Source organism: Hemitrygon akajei, chromosome 8, assembly GCF_048418815.1.
Source record: "Hemitrygon akajei chromosome 8, sHemAka1.3, whole genome shotgun sequence".
Taxonomy (NCBI): Eukaryota; Metazoa; Chordata; class Chondrichthyes; order Myliobatiformes; family Dasyatidae; genus Hemitrygon; species Hemitrygon akajei.
Window position 1 is genome coordinate 22,913,811 of NC_133131.1, and position 14,572 is coordinate 22,928,382.

General features: G+C 46.5%; 2 protein-coding genes across 5 annotated transcripts in view; one reads left to right on the forward strand and one right to left on the reverse strand.

Annotated features, from left to right (window-relative positions):
* Positions 1 to 3,421: 3,421 nt before the first annotated feature.
* LOC140731723 (uncharacterized) lies at positions 3,422 to 10,759 on the reverse strand. Of its 2 annotated transcripts, XM_073053442.1 has the most exons (3): positions 9,442 to 9,746; positions 6,351 to 6,425; positions 3,422 to 5,020 (listed from the first exon to the last, which is right to left on the reverse strand). In XM_073053442.1, exons 1-3 carry the CDS (start codon positions 9,563 to 9,565, stop codon positions 4,524 to 4,526), a joined length of 696 nt encoding a protein of 231 aa, XP_072909543.1. In that variant the 5' UTR covers positions 9,566 to 9,746; the 3' UTR covers positions 3,422 to 4,523. The 2 variants fall into 2 exon arrangements, 1 of the variants encoding a protein (XP_072909543.1); XR_012099904.1 differs by lacking the exon at positions 9,442 to 9,746 and adding an exon at positions 10,633 to 10,759 and having other exon boundaries at positions 3,422 to 6,425.
* acaca (acetyl-CoA carboxylase alpha) overlaps positions 9,920 to 14,572 on the forward strand; it is a 276,544-nt gene continuing 271,891 nt past the window's right edge. For 2 of the 3 annotated variants that reach the window (XM_073053437.1, XM_073053439.1), the window contains exon 1: positions 9,920 to 10,183. The gene's annotated coding sequence lies outside the window, so the exon portion shown is untranslated. The remainder of the gene's footprint in view (positions 10,184 to 14,572) is intronic. The other variant, XM_073053438.1, reaches the window with a different exon arrangement.

Sequence of the window (14,572 nt, forward strand, 5' to 3'; positions counted from 1 at the left end):
AACAATGTTAAATCAATGCCAATCCCATTTTATGTTATTCTCCCCACCTCATCCTGAATTGCATTTCCCCCACCCCTCAGATTGTACCTCTTACCTTCTCAAGGGCAAATTAACCTATCAACCCACATCTTTGGAAAGTGGGAAAAAATTCGGGAGGATACCCACACGAACACAGAGAAAACATGCAGCATGGAGATCAAGATCTAACCTAGATTGCTGCAGCTGTGGTTATCATTTATGAAGTTCATGAGAATAGCTTCTTCTCACCCCTTTCCTATTACTATGACAATTAATTTGCTGCTAACCTTTCATGAATGCATTAACAGGAGCATCTGAAGCAAATCGAACATTGAAAATAACCATAACTGAGAAATTACAACTGGGACATTATCGTCACGTTATTTGTAATCTCAGCCAGTGAAGCAACACCTTTAAACAGATTGACACACAGTAGGATAAAATAGAAAATGAAGGAATATTGTATTGACTTTTTGATTTACAGTAATTTGCAGTTACACTCACTCATTACCCGAGGCTTTCATCAAACATTAGCAGTGTGTGACTGGATCATGAGAAGCTGAAACAAGCAGATGGTCCAAGAGCAAGAGCGAGTATTAGAACATCAGGCAAGATAAATAGTAGAAATCGAGAAACACTCAGGAATGAACACAAAGTACACTGCAGATGCTGTGGTCAAATCAAGACGTACAAAAAAGCTGGATGAACTCAGCAGGTCGGGCAGTATCATTTCAACGGATGCTGCCTGACCTGCTGAGTTCATCCAGCTTTTTTGTACGTCTTGACTCAGGAATGAAAATGTGAAGAGGTGGAAGCCACCCTTTCACACTAGAATAAAAGGTCCATTATCGTTAAGTGCATACGTTGAAGCCTGGTGGCTGGAGCCCCAAGTCAGCAAATTTCTGCGAGTCCGCTGGGGAAGTTCCCAAATCCACAAGTCTGCTGGACCTGAAGGTCAAAGAGAGCCTGTCCCAGGTTAGAGGACTGTATGCACATGGCTGGATGGGAGGGAGGGAGGGAGGGTGGGAGAGAGGAAGGAATAGTGTTTGTTTCTTGGTATATTCTGTCTTCTTGTGTTCTGTGTTGTTTTGCTGAGCACCGTAGGCATGCTATGTTGGTGCTGGAATTTGTGGGCTGCACATTCTTTTCTCTAACTTCCGTTAATGCCCCTCCTCCCCTTCTTACCTCATCCCTGATTTATTTACTTTTCCCCTCCCCTTTTTTTCTCTCTCTGCCCATCACTCTTTGCCTGTTCTCCATCTCCCTCTGGTGCTCCCCTCCCCCTTTCTTTCTCCCGAGGCCTCCTGTCCCATGATCCTTTCCCTTCTCCAGCTCTGTAGGCCTTTTGCCAATCACCTTTCCAGCTCTTAGCTTCATCCCACCCCCTCCGGTCTTCTCCTATCATTTCGGATTTCCCCCTCCCCCTCCTACTTTCAAATCTCTTACTATCTTTTTTTTCAGTTAGTCCTGACGAAGGGTCTCGGCCTGAAACGTCGACAGTGCTTCTCCCTATAGATGCTGCCTGGCCTGCTGTGTTCCACCAGCATTTTGTGTGACATCTTTGGATGTGTTGGTTGTTATTGCAAATGATGCATTTCACTGTATGTTTCGATATGCATGCAATAAATTATGTGATTGATTATATTTGTGTGCTTTATCACCCTCCACTGATTAGTTGGAGCAGGCATTAGGAAACTTTGAGTGGTCTGGATTGAGTTTGACATCTACTAATCAAGGGCTCAACAGGCCTGTTCCACATTCTGATGTCTGGCTGTAAAATAATTGTTACAAAGACCAGTGAGAAAGTTGCTCTTCATAAACTCTTTCTACAGATTTGGAACGTCTGTGGAGGGTTAAATCTGTAAGGTGTTCCTTGCTATCAAAATTTATAGCCTCTCTGACTAAAGCACTGGACCCAATTGTAAATGTAAGCAATGCTCCTTAACAAGCCATTCTTGTCCTCATTATCTGACCTCTTGAGTATTTCAAAATCTCTTTTACCGAATCATTGTCAGCAGCCTGTGTGCCATGTCTTGGAATGTCCTTCCTCTATCTCTCAAGCTCCTTCACAACCACTGATCAGCAAGATGGTTTCCTATAGAGAAGCCTGTTACACCGCTGGCATTTAGGGCAGCAACGAAGGTCCTCCATCTCTGCCTGTGTAGAGTTCTTCATTGATGTTTCTATAACAATTGGTTTTTGACCAGTCAAGGTTGTCAGCTCCGAGCTGAAGGTCCAAAACCTGAAGGACCAGTGAGCCACTCTTAGACTGGCCTCTACCCTTTGACCTGTTTGGCATGGGTGACCCTACCAAGAGCCAAAGCACAATAGTCCAGCCAGCATTGCTCTCCGGGTCATCGAGGCACGCAAGCCTCCAAGCCCTACGGCAAGGTTGTGGTCCTCTTGGAGGCCTATAAAGAAAAGATTTGCTGTATTTGTCCCATGTACATTGAAATGTGTTGTTTGTGTCAAATCAAATCAGACAGGGGCAGTCTGCAAGTGTCACCAAGGCTTCCACCACACAACTCCTTAAACCTAATCCGTATGTCTTTGGAACGTGGGAGAAAACCTGCAAGTCACAGGGAGAACGTACAAAAACCTTACAGAGAGCAGCAGGAGTTGAAACCCAATCTTACAGCTGGTGCTCGAAAGCATTATGCTACCCGCTACACCAGTGCCTCTTCATGACTTGTAGTCATGCTATGTTGGCACCAGAAGTGCAGTAGCACTTGGGGGCTGCCCCGAGCACATTGAAAATGATGATACAAATGATGCACTTCACTATATTTTTTGCTGTACATGTGACAAATAAAGCTGATCTTTAAGATATTTAAATCTTTAAAGATGGAGATTTGCTGGTCAGCATGGAGATGATGGATCTGTTTCTGTGCTGTAGAAAGAAAGAACAATTAGCTTTATTTGTCACATGTACATCAAAGTATACGGTGAAATGCATTATTTGCATCAAATAAAATCAGTGAGAATTGTGCTTGTGTTATGCCGCCACACTTCCAGTGCCAACATAGCATGGGCACAACTTAACCTGAACCATATGACTGGAATGTGGGAGGAACCTGTCACGGGGAGAATGTAGAAACTCTTTCCAGACAATGATGGGAACCGAACCCCGTCTGAGGATTGCTGTTGCTGTAAAGCAATTGACCTAACTGTTACACTACCATGCTGCACCAATATATTGATAAATTATCCAAGATAGTGTGGCTAAAGAGCAACTAATATGTAGGGCTGCTGCACTGTGTCTGATGGTTCAACTGTGAGCTGACTGGGCATTTCATAAACCTGAGACAAAAATAGTAAGATATTCCAAAACAATTAAGTGAAAGCAGAAATGGGAAAAGAAGCAATGGTGAATATTAATTATTTGACTACTGTTCTTCCTTCATTTACAATCTGTTAATTTTATACCTTAAAGGGAAACACAGCTTTACATACTATCTGTACATGGTCATTAATCCTGGATACCCATAGTGCAGACAACACAGTTAATTCCAAGGCTCTGCTGTTCCACTATTTATTCTCCCCTGTCATTTCTCCATTCACTCCTTCCTTTCTTTTCTCCTCACCATTTGTTCTCCCCTTTTCTATTCTCATCTACCTTCTCTCCTTCCCTTTTTATTTTGCCTCTATCCCATCCATATTCCTGTCCCCTTCCCATTCGGACTTCCAGCTCTTATGCGTCACTTATTCCTCCCTGCTGTTCCCCATTCATTCTTCACCCCGTCCCATTCCTTTTTAGGTCTACCTCCCTATTTGCTATGTCCATTGGCCCCCATCTCATTCATCCCTCCTCCTGCTCTCTTCCCATTCCTCACCCTCCTCTATTTCCCTTTGCATTTACTCCATTCTCCTCCCATTAAACTTCCCTCTCATTCACTTTGTCTTCTCTCTCCATTCATTTCTCCCTTTGCATTCCTCCATATCCATTTCATTTCCTCTACATTCCTCCTTTTCTTTCCTTCCAGATTTATTCATTCCCATGCATCCCTCTTACCCTCATTCCTCCCTCTCTCGATGCTTGTTCTCCATCCCTCATAGCCCCTCCCCAATCTTCTTTTTTAATTCCCTCCAACATTCTCCATCTTCTCCACCTGATTCCTTAACCTTGCTCATTATCCCATTCCCCTTTTCTGATTACCTACCACCCCTCTACCCTTCACCTCTCTTCTCGTAGACCTTTCTCTCTTACTCTCCCCTCATTGCACTCTCCATTTCCCTCCACTCTTATTCACCCTCCCCTCAGTATTATCCAAGTATGCTTTCCCAATTCCCTTATACTTCACTCTGCTCCAAAATTCTCCTTCTCCATGAACTAATTCAGAATCAAAATTTAATCGCCAAGTACCTATGCACATACAAGGAATTTACTTCCGGCAGATGTTGTCTCTCTGCTCATAACAATAATAATGATAAATATAAATGAAAATATAGATTATACATACAGGTAGTGCAATCCAAGTAATAGTTAGCCGACAGTTAACCGGCAGTTAACTGTTCAGCAAAGTGACTGCAGTAGGGAAAAAACTTCTCCAGTGCCTATTAGTCTTAGTCTGGAGGGATCTGAAGCGCCTACCAGACGGAAGCAGATCAAACAGTCCGTGCGCAGGATGGGAGGAGTCCTTTATGATGTTCCCCGCCCTCTTCTTCAACCTGGAAGAGTACAGGTCCACAATAGAGGGCAGGGAGGCTCCAATGATGCGCTCGGCAGTCCTCACTGTGCGCTGTAGTCTGGTTCTATCCTGCTTGGTGGCGGCTCCAAACCACACAATGATGGAGGTGCACAGGACAGACTCAATGACTGCAGTGTAGAACTGCAGCAGCAATTCCTGAGGCAGACCGTATTTCCTCAAGAGCCGCAGGAAATACATCCGCTGCTGGGCTTTCTTCAGGATGGAGCTGATGTTCTGCTCCCACTTCAGATCCTGAGAGATGGTGGTTCCCAGGAACCTGAAGTTCTCCACGGTGGACACAGGGCTGCTGAGGACTGTGAGGGGAGACATAGCGGGGGGATGTCTCCTGAAATCCACTATCATCTCCTTTGTCTTGAGCGTATTCAGCTCCAGATTGTTCCGACTGCACCAGAGCGCCAGTTGGTCCACCTGCTGTCGAATTCCCCACACTTCCCTCCTGTCCCCTTACCTTTAGCCTACCCCCTTCACTCCCTTGACCCCTTTCCCCTACTTCAACTCCTACCCTACCTCATTCTCATAAAACCATAGAACATTACAGCACAGAAACAGGCCTTTTGGCCCTTCTTGGCTGTGCCGAACCATTTTTCCGTCTAGTTCCACTGACCTGCACCTGGGCCATATCCCTCCAAACCCCTCTCATCCATGTACCTGTCCAAGTTTTTCTTAAATGTCAAAAGTGAGCCCACATTCACCACTTCATCTGGCAGCTCATTCCACACTCCCACCACTCTCTGCGTGAAGAAGCCCCCCCCCAATGTTCCCTTTAAACTTTTCCCCCTTCACCCTTAACCCATGACCTCAGCTTCAGCTTCTCCCCTAGCTTCAGTGGAAAAAACCTGCTTGCATTCACTCTATCTATACCCATCATAATTTTATACACCTCTATCAAATCACCCCTCATTCTCCTACGCTCTAGGGAATAAAGTCCTAACCTATTCAACCTTTCTCTGTAACTCAGTTTCTCAAGTCCTGGCAACATCCTTGTAAACCTTCTCTGCACTCTTTCAACCTTATTAATATCCTTCCTGTAATTAGGTGACCAAAACTGCACACAATACTCCAAATTCAGTCTCACCAATGTCTTATACAACCTCACCATTACATTCCAACTCTGAAACTCAATACTTTGATTTATAAAGGCCAATGTACCAAAAGCTCTCTTTACAACCCTGTCTACTTGTGATGCCACTTTGAGGGAATTATGTATCTGTACTCCCAGATCCCTCTGTTCTACTGTACTCCTCAGTGTCCTACAATTTGCCTTGTATGTTCTACCTTGGTTTGACCTTCCGAAGTGCAATACCTCACACTTGTCCGCATTAAATTCCATCTGCCATTTTTCAACCCATTCCTCCAACTGGTCCAAATCCCTCTGCAAGCTTTTAAAACCTTCCTCACTGTCCACTACACCTCCAATCTTTGTATTATCAGCAAATTTGCTGATCCAACACTCCCATTTCACTCTCCTCTACCCTCCCTTAATGCACTCTCTTTCCTCTCCATTTCCCCAGCCTGTTCTCCTTAACTCATGCTCCATCCTTCTCTGCAATACCCCTCCCTTTGGCTGCTTTTTCCTTTACCGCCTTCTCGGTTCTCACTCTCTTCATTCCCATTTCTACTCACCTGCTTTCTCTGCCATATCCTTGCAATGAAGGGAATGCAAACCAGATTTAAAACAAAGACACAGGCGCTGGAAATCTAAAATAAGAACAGAAGATTTTGGTAATACTCATCCGGTCAGACCACATCCGATAAGTTTATATTTCAGGTTAAAGAACTTGAAGAAGACCAAAGAAGCTTGCTGTTTCTGCATTAGTTTCAGGGGACCTGGCAGAGATATTTTAAATGTCCTTAGCAACAGGTGAGGTTGCAGAGGACTGGAAGATAATGAAGTGCTCCCCAACACATACGTCCATCACCTGACCTATCTCATTCTCTAACAGGAGATCCTCCACTGCCCCTTCTCTAGTTGGTACCTCTATGTATTGCTGCAAAAATCCTGCACACATTTTACAAACTCCAAATTATCCAGCCCTTTTACAGAATGGGCTTCCCAGTCTATGTGTGGAAAATTAAAATCTCCCCCAATCACAACCTTGTGCTTACTACAAATATCTACTATCTCCTTACAAATTTGCTCCTCCAATTCTCGCTCCCCATTAGGTGGTCTTTAATACACCCCTATAAGTGTTACTACACCTTTCCCATTCCTCAATTCCACCCAAATAGCCTCCCTAGATGAGCCCTTAATCTATCCTGCCAGAGCACTGCTGTAATATTTTCTCGGACAAGCAATGCAACACCTCTTCCTCTTGCCCCTCTGTTTCTATCACATCTGAAGCAACGAAATCCAGGAATATTTAGTTGCCAATCACACCCCTCCTACAACCATGTTTCACTAATAGCTACAACATCATATTTCCAGGTATCAATCCACGCTGTAGGCTCGTCCACCTTTCTTGCAGTGCTCCTGGCATTGGAATGGATACATTTGGGAGACTCTCCACCTCTTCCTCTCTGTTTGTCCCTGGCGATGTGATCAACTGTTGTCTTTTTCTTCCTTCTCCCCTGCATCTTCAGTCTGGGTGCTCCCCTTCTCTGTCACCTGCCTGTCCTCCCTCACACACTGTCTACTAGCTTTCTCTATTTGTGAGCTAACCTCCTCTCCCCTAGTCTCTTCAAATTGATTCCGACCCCCCAACCATACTAGTTTTAAGTCTCTCCAATAGCCTTAGCAAATCTCCCTGCCAGGATATTTGTCCCCCTAGGATTCAAGTGTAACCTGTCCTTTTTGTACAGGTCACATCTGCCCCAAAAGAGGTCCCAATGATCCAGAAACTTGAATCCCTGCCCCCTGCTCCAATCCCTCAGCCACTCATTTATTCTCCACCTCATTCCATTCCTACTGTCACTGTCGCGTGACACAGGCAGTAATCCCGAGATTACTACCTTTGTGGTCCTTCTTCTCAACTGCCTTTCTAACTCCCTATATTCTCCTTTCAGGACCTCTTCCCTTTTCCTACCTATGTCATTGGTACCTATATGTACCATGACCTCTGGCTCCTCACCCTCCCACTTCAGGATATCTTGGAAGCAATCAGAAACATCCCGAACCCTGGCACCAGGGAGGCAAACTACCATCCAGCTCTCCTGATCGCGTCCACAGAATCACCTATCTGACCCCCTAATATCGAGTCCCCTATTACTACTGCCTTCCTTTTCCTTTCCCTACCCTTCTGAGCTACAGGGCCGGACTCTGTGCCAGAGGCATGGCCACTGTTACTTCCCCCAGGTTGGCTGTCCCCTCCAACAGTACTCAAACAGGAGTACTTATTGTCAAGGGGTACAGCCACTGGGGTACTCTCTAGTACCTGACTCTTCTCCTTCTGCCTCCTAACCGTGACCCACCTGTCTGCCTCCCATGGTCCTGGTGTGGCCACCTGCCTGTAACTCCTCTCTATCAAGAACGAGGGGTCACAGTTTAAGGATAAAGGGGAAGCCTTTTAGGACCGAGATGAGGAAAAACTTCTTCACACAGAGAGTGGTGAATCTTTGGAATTCTCTGCCACAGGGAACAGTTGAGGCCGGTTCATTGGCTATATTTAAGAGGAAGTTAGATATGGCCCTTGTGGCTAAAGGGATCAGGGGGTATGGAGAGAAGGCAGGTACAGGGTTCTGAGTTGGATGATCAGCCATGATCATACTGAATGGTGGTGCAGGCTCAAAGGGCCAAATGGCCTACTCCTGCACCTATTTTCTATGTTTCTATGTTGTTCTGTTGTTCAAGAAAGGTTCTAAGAGTAATCTGAGGAATTATAGGGTCTATGGTAAAGCTGCATGTCAATGGGACTAGGCAGCATAACTGCTCGGCCTGAACCAGATGGAGTGCGAATGTGTGCTGACACTGGCGGGGGCTGCCCCCAGCACATTCTTGGGTGTGTTGGTTGTTAACACAAACAACGCATTTCACTGTAGGTTTTGATGTACATGTGATAAATCAATCTGACTTTGATGGGCCTATTTCTGTGCTATAGTGGTCTATGACTATGGTGGGTGGCAAGGGAGGGGACAGGGGATAAAGCCGGACAACTATGGGGTTAAACTATGTACAATAAGTAAATGGCAATTGTTGGAAGCTGAGAACGTAGACTATATAATGTGAGCAACACACACAAAAGGCTGAAGGAACTCAGCAGGCCAGGCAGCATTCATGGAAAAAGAGTACAGTTGATGTTTCTGGCCGAGACCCAAAACATTGACTGCACGCTTTTCCATTAATGCAGCCTGGCCTGCTGAGTTCCTCCAGAATTTTGTGTGTGCTGCTTGGATTTCCAGCATCTGCAGATTTTCTCTTGTTTGTGTAAAGAGGGCGTGAGAAGCTGAATGCAGAACTGTTAGACATACAGTACAGTTCAGGTCTAACTGAAGATTTCCTCCAAATCCAGGAGAGACAAAAATTTAAAAAAAAATACAAGATGTAGCCAGTATTACAAATGAACTTAAACACAATTCAAGCTACAATTTCAAACTAAGCAGTTGTCTATTCAGAACAGAGTAGCCATTTCTTCTGCAAACGATGGTGATCCAAAAAGGAAACCAAAATGCTGATAACACTCAGCAGATCGGGCAGCAGAAGAAATAGTTAACTTTGATCAGAAATAGGATAGGTCCTCTTCCACAGTGAATATCGGGGAAGATCACTTTGGGGGCTCACCAAGTCTACACTCAGGAAAAAGATTATCAGTAACATTGCAGGAAAGCGGCGCTGACGGGAAATTTCCTGATGAAGGGTCTCGGCCGGAAATGTCCAGGAGAGAGAACATTAACTGGTTTTCCATTGATGCTGCCAAGTCTGCTGAGTTCCTCCAGCATTTTGTGCGCGTTGCCTGAAGTTTCAGCAACGACCTTCCTGAGCGAGGCAGTGTGGTCGGATGTTCCACTTCACCCTCCTCCACTCCGATTCATCCCTCCGCCTCCTCATTCATTCTGCCCTCTCCCATTCCCGCTCCGCTGCCGGTGGTTCGATGGTGACGCGCCGGTCACTCAGTCTCCAGCTGGCTCCCCATTGGTCACGCCCCTCCACGCGGTTCCCAGGCGGAGCCAATGGGCTGCGAGGAGGGCGGGGGCGAAGGGCGGTGCGCGGCCCGGGTTCGGGGGGGGGAGGGGGGGCGAGGAGGTCAGAGGTGAATGAACGGCAGTAACCCTCCTGAATCACGCCACCGGGTGATGCTGCTCCGGGGGGAGTCGGTGATAAAGCGGGAGCGGCCCTAACGCAACACCCCCCCCCCCGCTCTCCTTTGCAGCCCCGCATCAGCATCAACCTCCGCCGACGGTCCCGGCGCCTGCAGCCGGTAACTTGGTGAGTGTCGGAACGACGACGAACGTTCGGGGAGGCTGCTGTCTGCCGGCGACGGGCCCGTGTCCCTTCCCTGATCAGCTGCCGGCAGTGAATCCAGGCAAGTTAAAGGGACTCGGGGTGGGTTGTCTGGGATTGAACGACCGCCCTTGCTTTAACCACAGGGGTATGCAGCCTGGGCTGCATTCAGGAGATGGAGATGAGTGCAATGCTGTCTGTTCCCTTCTCTGGATCACTTTACTGGCTCGATCCAGCTTTGCAAGCGGACTAGTGATTGTAGGGCCTTCAAAGCAAGTGCTCGCACACTGGTTACATCATTCGGTGTGAGGATAGTCAGCTTCCTGGTTGTGCATTAGTTTATTTTTCTTTGCTCTCTGTTCCTCAGCTGCGATCTCGTCCCACGCGGACTTTAAGTGGAGGTGCCGGCTGGTCTGCTGAATTGAGAGACGGGGGATGGCCCTTGAGGGAAGCTTATTGTGGGGAGACTGATTCTGGTATCCTGACACGTGTTCCCAGTTTAACCGTCTTGAAGGATTACTAACGCCTTACCTGTTTGTGGCCCAGACGCAGCACGTGGATTAATGGCTACAGCTCACTCGTTGTGTGTGTACGTGTACACCGAACAGAGTGTTTTTCAGAAAATGAATTATTGACTGCACTGCCCAATGGTTGTATCCCGTCGAGGAGTCAGGAATGTAGGATGGAAAAATCAATATTGTGGGGTTTTATTTCTTAGGCAGTCTGTTGCTTCTATGATTTCTGACGTGAGGCAGGAGACAATTTTGACAGGGGGCAGGTTATTTTGAAAGGCGGAGGATTCCTAAATTTATTCCGTGTTTCTGTGAGCTTTCTTTCAGTGATTCGATTAGAAGTTCTAAAAGCCGGCTTCTGCATATTGCGCAACAGAGTGTCACTGATTTCCGCAGGTTGGTAGAATGTTCCAGTTTTTCCCAAGGAGGCTTTGAGAACAGCCTTGGATTTTTATTTCTGCCTTGGTGATGAGTTCAATTCTGTCATCATCTGTGAGGAGTCCACCCTGTGGAATGCACGGGGTTTTCCCCCAGGTGCTTCCATTTCCTCGTACAGTGCAAAGACCTATCTGTTGGTCTTTGTAAATTGTCCAGTGATTAGATTAGGGTTAATCAGGGTTGTCAGGGGTTGCTGGGCAATGTGGCTCGGAGGTCTGTGCTGTATTTCTAAGTAAATAAATGTGTCTACTCCTGCTCATTGGTATTGGCATAAAAAAGGTTGGGAACCCCTGCTCCACATAGTGATCCCTTGCCTTGATGGAGCACAGTGCCTGTGTTGGGAACATGAACAACATTGCCTCTCAGCAATGTAGAGTGTATACCTGAAGCATCGCCTACAATTCTTCTTTCCTTATTCCAATAAAGTGCATTCCTGCCATTGAAGAAGTGGAGTGCAGATTCTTCAGACAGTCTTCAGATTGGAGGACAGGACAACTCTAAACTCCCCTGTGCCATCAGGAAGGCAAATAATCAGTACATACAGAAAATCCACAGACACCTTTGTGACACCAGGAATATGCAGTACTTGTGGCAACGTATACAAGCCATAACCCACGACAAGTCCACCCTGCATGTCAATGACAGCAACGCCTCCCTTCCTGATAGGCTGAATGCTGACATCCGCCTTCATTGAGATGTGGGTCCGGAGTGTGGAGCTTGTCCTCTGACCAAACGTCATCTGTGTGATGCAGCTTTGTAGCTGAAGCTGGGGTGGCCTTGGTTCCAGATAGTGGTGTTTGTAACTCCTCTGTCACTGGGAAGATTTTTGGATGTGAGATGTTACATTGTGAGGCGAATGATGGGGAAGGTGGTAGGGTGATGATGTACGATTTGTCACATTGAATAATGTGACATTGAGGAAAACCCTTCTCCCTCTGGTTGCAGCAGAGGTGAGGATCTTAGCCAGGGTGAACCCATGCAAAGCCGCCAGGCCGGACAATATACCTGGTCAGCTGCTGAGGGACTGCGCAGTCCCACCCACAGAGGTCTTAACAGGCATCTTTAATATCTCTCTGAAACAGTCCACCATCCCTGCAGGTGTCAAGGCAGCTACCATCCTTCCGGTGCCCAAGAGAGCAATGGTAACCAGCCTAAACAATTATCTCCCAGTGACACTGAAGTCCTTTGAGCAGCTGGTAATGGATCGTATGAAATCCCACCTTCCAGCTTCTTTGGATTCTTATTAGTTCATCTGCTGCTCAAACTGATCCCCTGATGATGCCAAAGCCTCCGCCCTCCACTCCATCCAGTCTCCCTTGGAAAACGATGCCTTGTATGCCAGGATGTTGTTCATCGACTTCAGCTCAGCATTTAACACTGTCAACCCTCGGAGGCTGGCGGGTAAGCTGTCCTCGTTAGGACTCAACACCCCTCTGTTACTGGATCTTGGAGTTCATGACAGAAAGACCCCAGTCAGTCCAAGTTCGCAGCAACATCTCAAGCTCCATTACGCTGAGCACTGGTGCCCACCAATTGCCCCCCCGGGCTGTGTGCTCTCAGCCCGCTGCTATTCATGCTGCTGACCCACAACTGCACTGCCAGATTCAGCTCAGACCACATCATCAAGTTTGCTGATGTCTCTCCATGATGTCGGATCTTGGTTGTCCGTGTTTTAGAAGTATAGAACAGAATGAGAGCTATTCTTACCTGTTAGATCATGAGCCATGATCCATTTCTTCAGACAGATGATGCTGGCATGTTGAAAGTGGTGAATTTCATGATCAATATCCGCCTTCATTGAGATGTGGGTCCAGAGTGTGGAGCTTGTCCTCTGACCAAACGTGTGTCCAAACGTCATCTGTGTGATGCAGCTTTGTAGCTGAAGCTGGGGTGGCCTTGGTTCCAGATAGTGGTGTTTGTAACTCCTCTGTCACTGGGAAGATTGTCGGATGTGAGATGCTACATTGTGGGGCGAATGATGGGGGAAAGTGGTAGGGTGATGATGCAGCCTTGCTTGCTACCTAAAAGTGTTGAGATTGAGTCCATTGTGAATCTCTGGTGTTAACAGTATACTGATCTTCATGTCAGGAGACTGGTGCAAGTTGGGGGCATATTTCTGCCGGCTTCCAAGTTGAGAAGGATGCTCCGCAATCGCTCTCAGTTGATGGATTCGATGGCTTTTGTGAGCTCAAAAAATTGCTGAGTGCGATGGTTGATGCTACTCCCTGCTTTTCTCTTAAAATTGATGTGTAGGTGAAGATCACGTCAAATGTGCCTCTAGGTGGAAGGAACACACCCTTCAATCTGAGGAGCAGTTCTTTGGCCACGAAGGGAGGTACTGAGGATGATCCTGGAGTGTCTCCCTGTTCAAGACTCCCCTGAATTTATGGCAATTGGATGAGTCTCCTTTTTCGAAGCTGATCACAGCGTATCTCTGAGATCATTGGTATATCTTCCTTTTCTGTGAATTAGTGACTGAAGTTTCAGAATTTTGACAGAGGTACAGCCTATATCTGTGGCCTCATTGCTTTTCAGTTGGCATGTGACCTGATTTTTTTTTTTAATAAACACCTTATTTTGCTAGTGGGCTGGATTGTTCATTGCCGAGTGGAGTCAAGGACATTCAAGTCAAACAGCCATAATAGAGGAATTTTCCCAAAGTAATTCCTTCCAGCAGGAGCTGACTGGCTATTTGTCCTTGATAAGCTTGCCTCCAATGTTGGCTGGTTGCAGAGATAGCTTTTGGGTGTTTGCACTGCAGATTTTTCAATTCAAGGTTTGCTCGCACTGCCAGTTGCTGCTGGATCTCATCAAAAGTGTCCAACTGTTGTTTCATTGGACCATTGGGTTGCTTGGAGGGTGCTATCTAAGAGTAATCTTTGATTTTCTTGACAGTGGTTTTGTTAAAGTTGGGCTTGTGGAGATGAGCGTGGGTTCGCTGCTGATTAATCCATGCGATGCCAGGTATCCATTGTGATGCAGATAATGTGGTCTCCCGCTCAGATGATGCAAGAGTTGGTGCCTAAATCCAGTTTAGTCACAATGACTTGTGCTTGTCTGTCTGGAAAAATAGGTTGCTTAAATCAGGATTGAGGCCCAACCATTTTTCAAGTGGAGACTCCCTGGAACAAAAGCAGAAAACATTGAAACACATAACAGCACCTGTGAAAGAGAAACATAGTTAACGTTTCAGTTTGAAGATCTTCTATCAGAACTGGGATAGAGGGGACAAAGAATGCCAGAGAAGATGTATTGAACTACAGGAATATCAATGATAGGGTGAGGTCAGGTTTGCCATGGGAGTTTATCTGGTTGAGGTTTAATGAGGGAGGGGGAGGAGGGGGTGTGGAGCAGGAGAGAGGGGCGTGTGGAGAGGGGAAGGGAGCTGTAGAGAGAGGAAGGGGTGGAGAGAGAGGTGTATATGTGCAATGAAGTGAGACACACAACTAATCTCATAGGTGGATGACTTGCAGCAAAATGGCCACTTTTGCTACCTATGGGGAAAGCAAGTTAGCTGAAAC

Coding starts and splice junctions, on each gene's coding strand:
- LOC140731723 (XM_073053442.1), bottom strand. CDS start 9,565: ATGGAAAACCAGTTAATGTTCTCTCTCCTGGACATTTCCGGCCGAGAC. Junction 6,426..9,441: donor TTTTCCTGAGTGTAGACTTG/GTGAGCCCCCAA, acceptor TTCTTATTTTAG/ATTTCCAGCGCCTGTGTCTT. Junction 5,021..6,350: donor GGATATGGCAGAGAAAGCAG/GTGAGTAGAAAT, acceptor CTCCCCTCACAG/TCCTCAGCAGCCCTGTGTCC.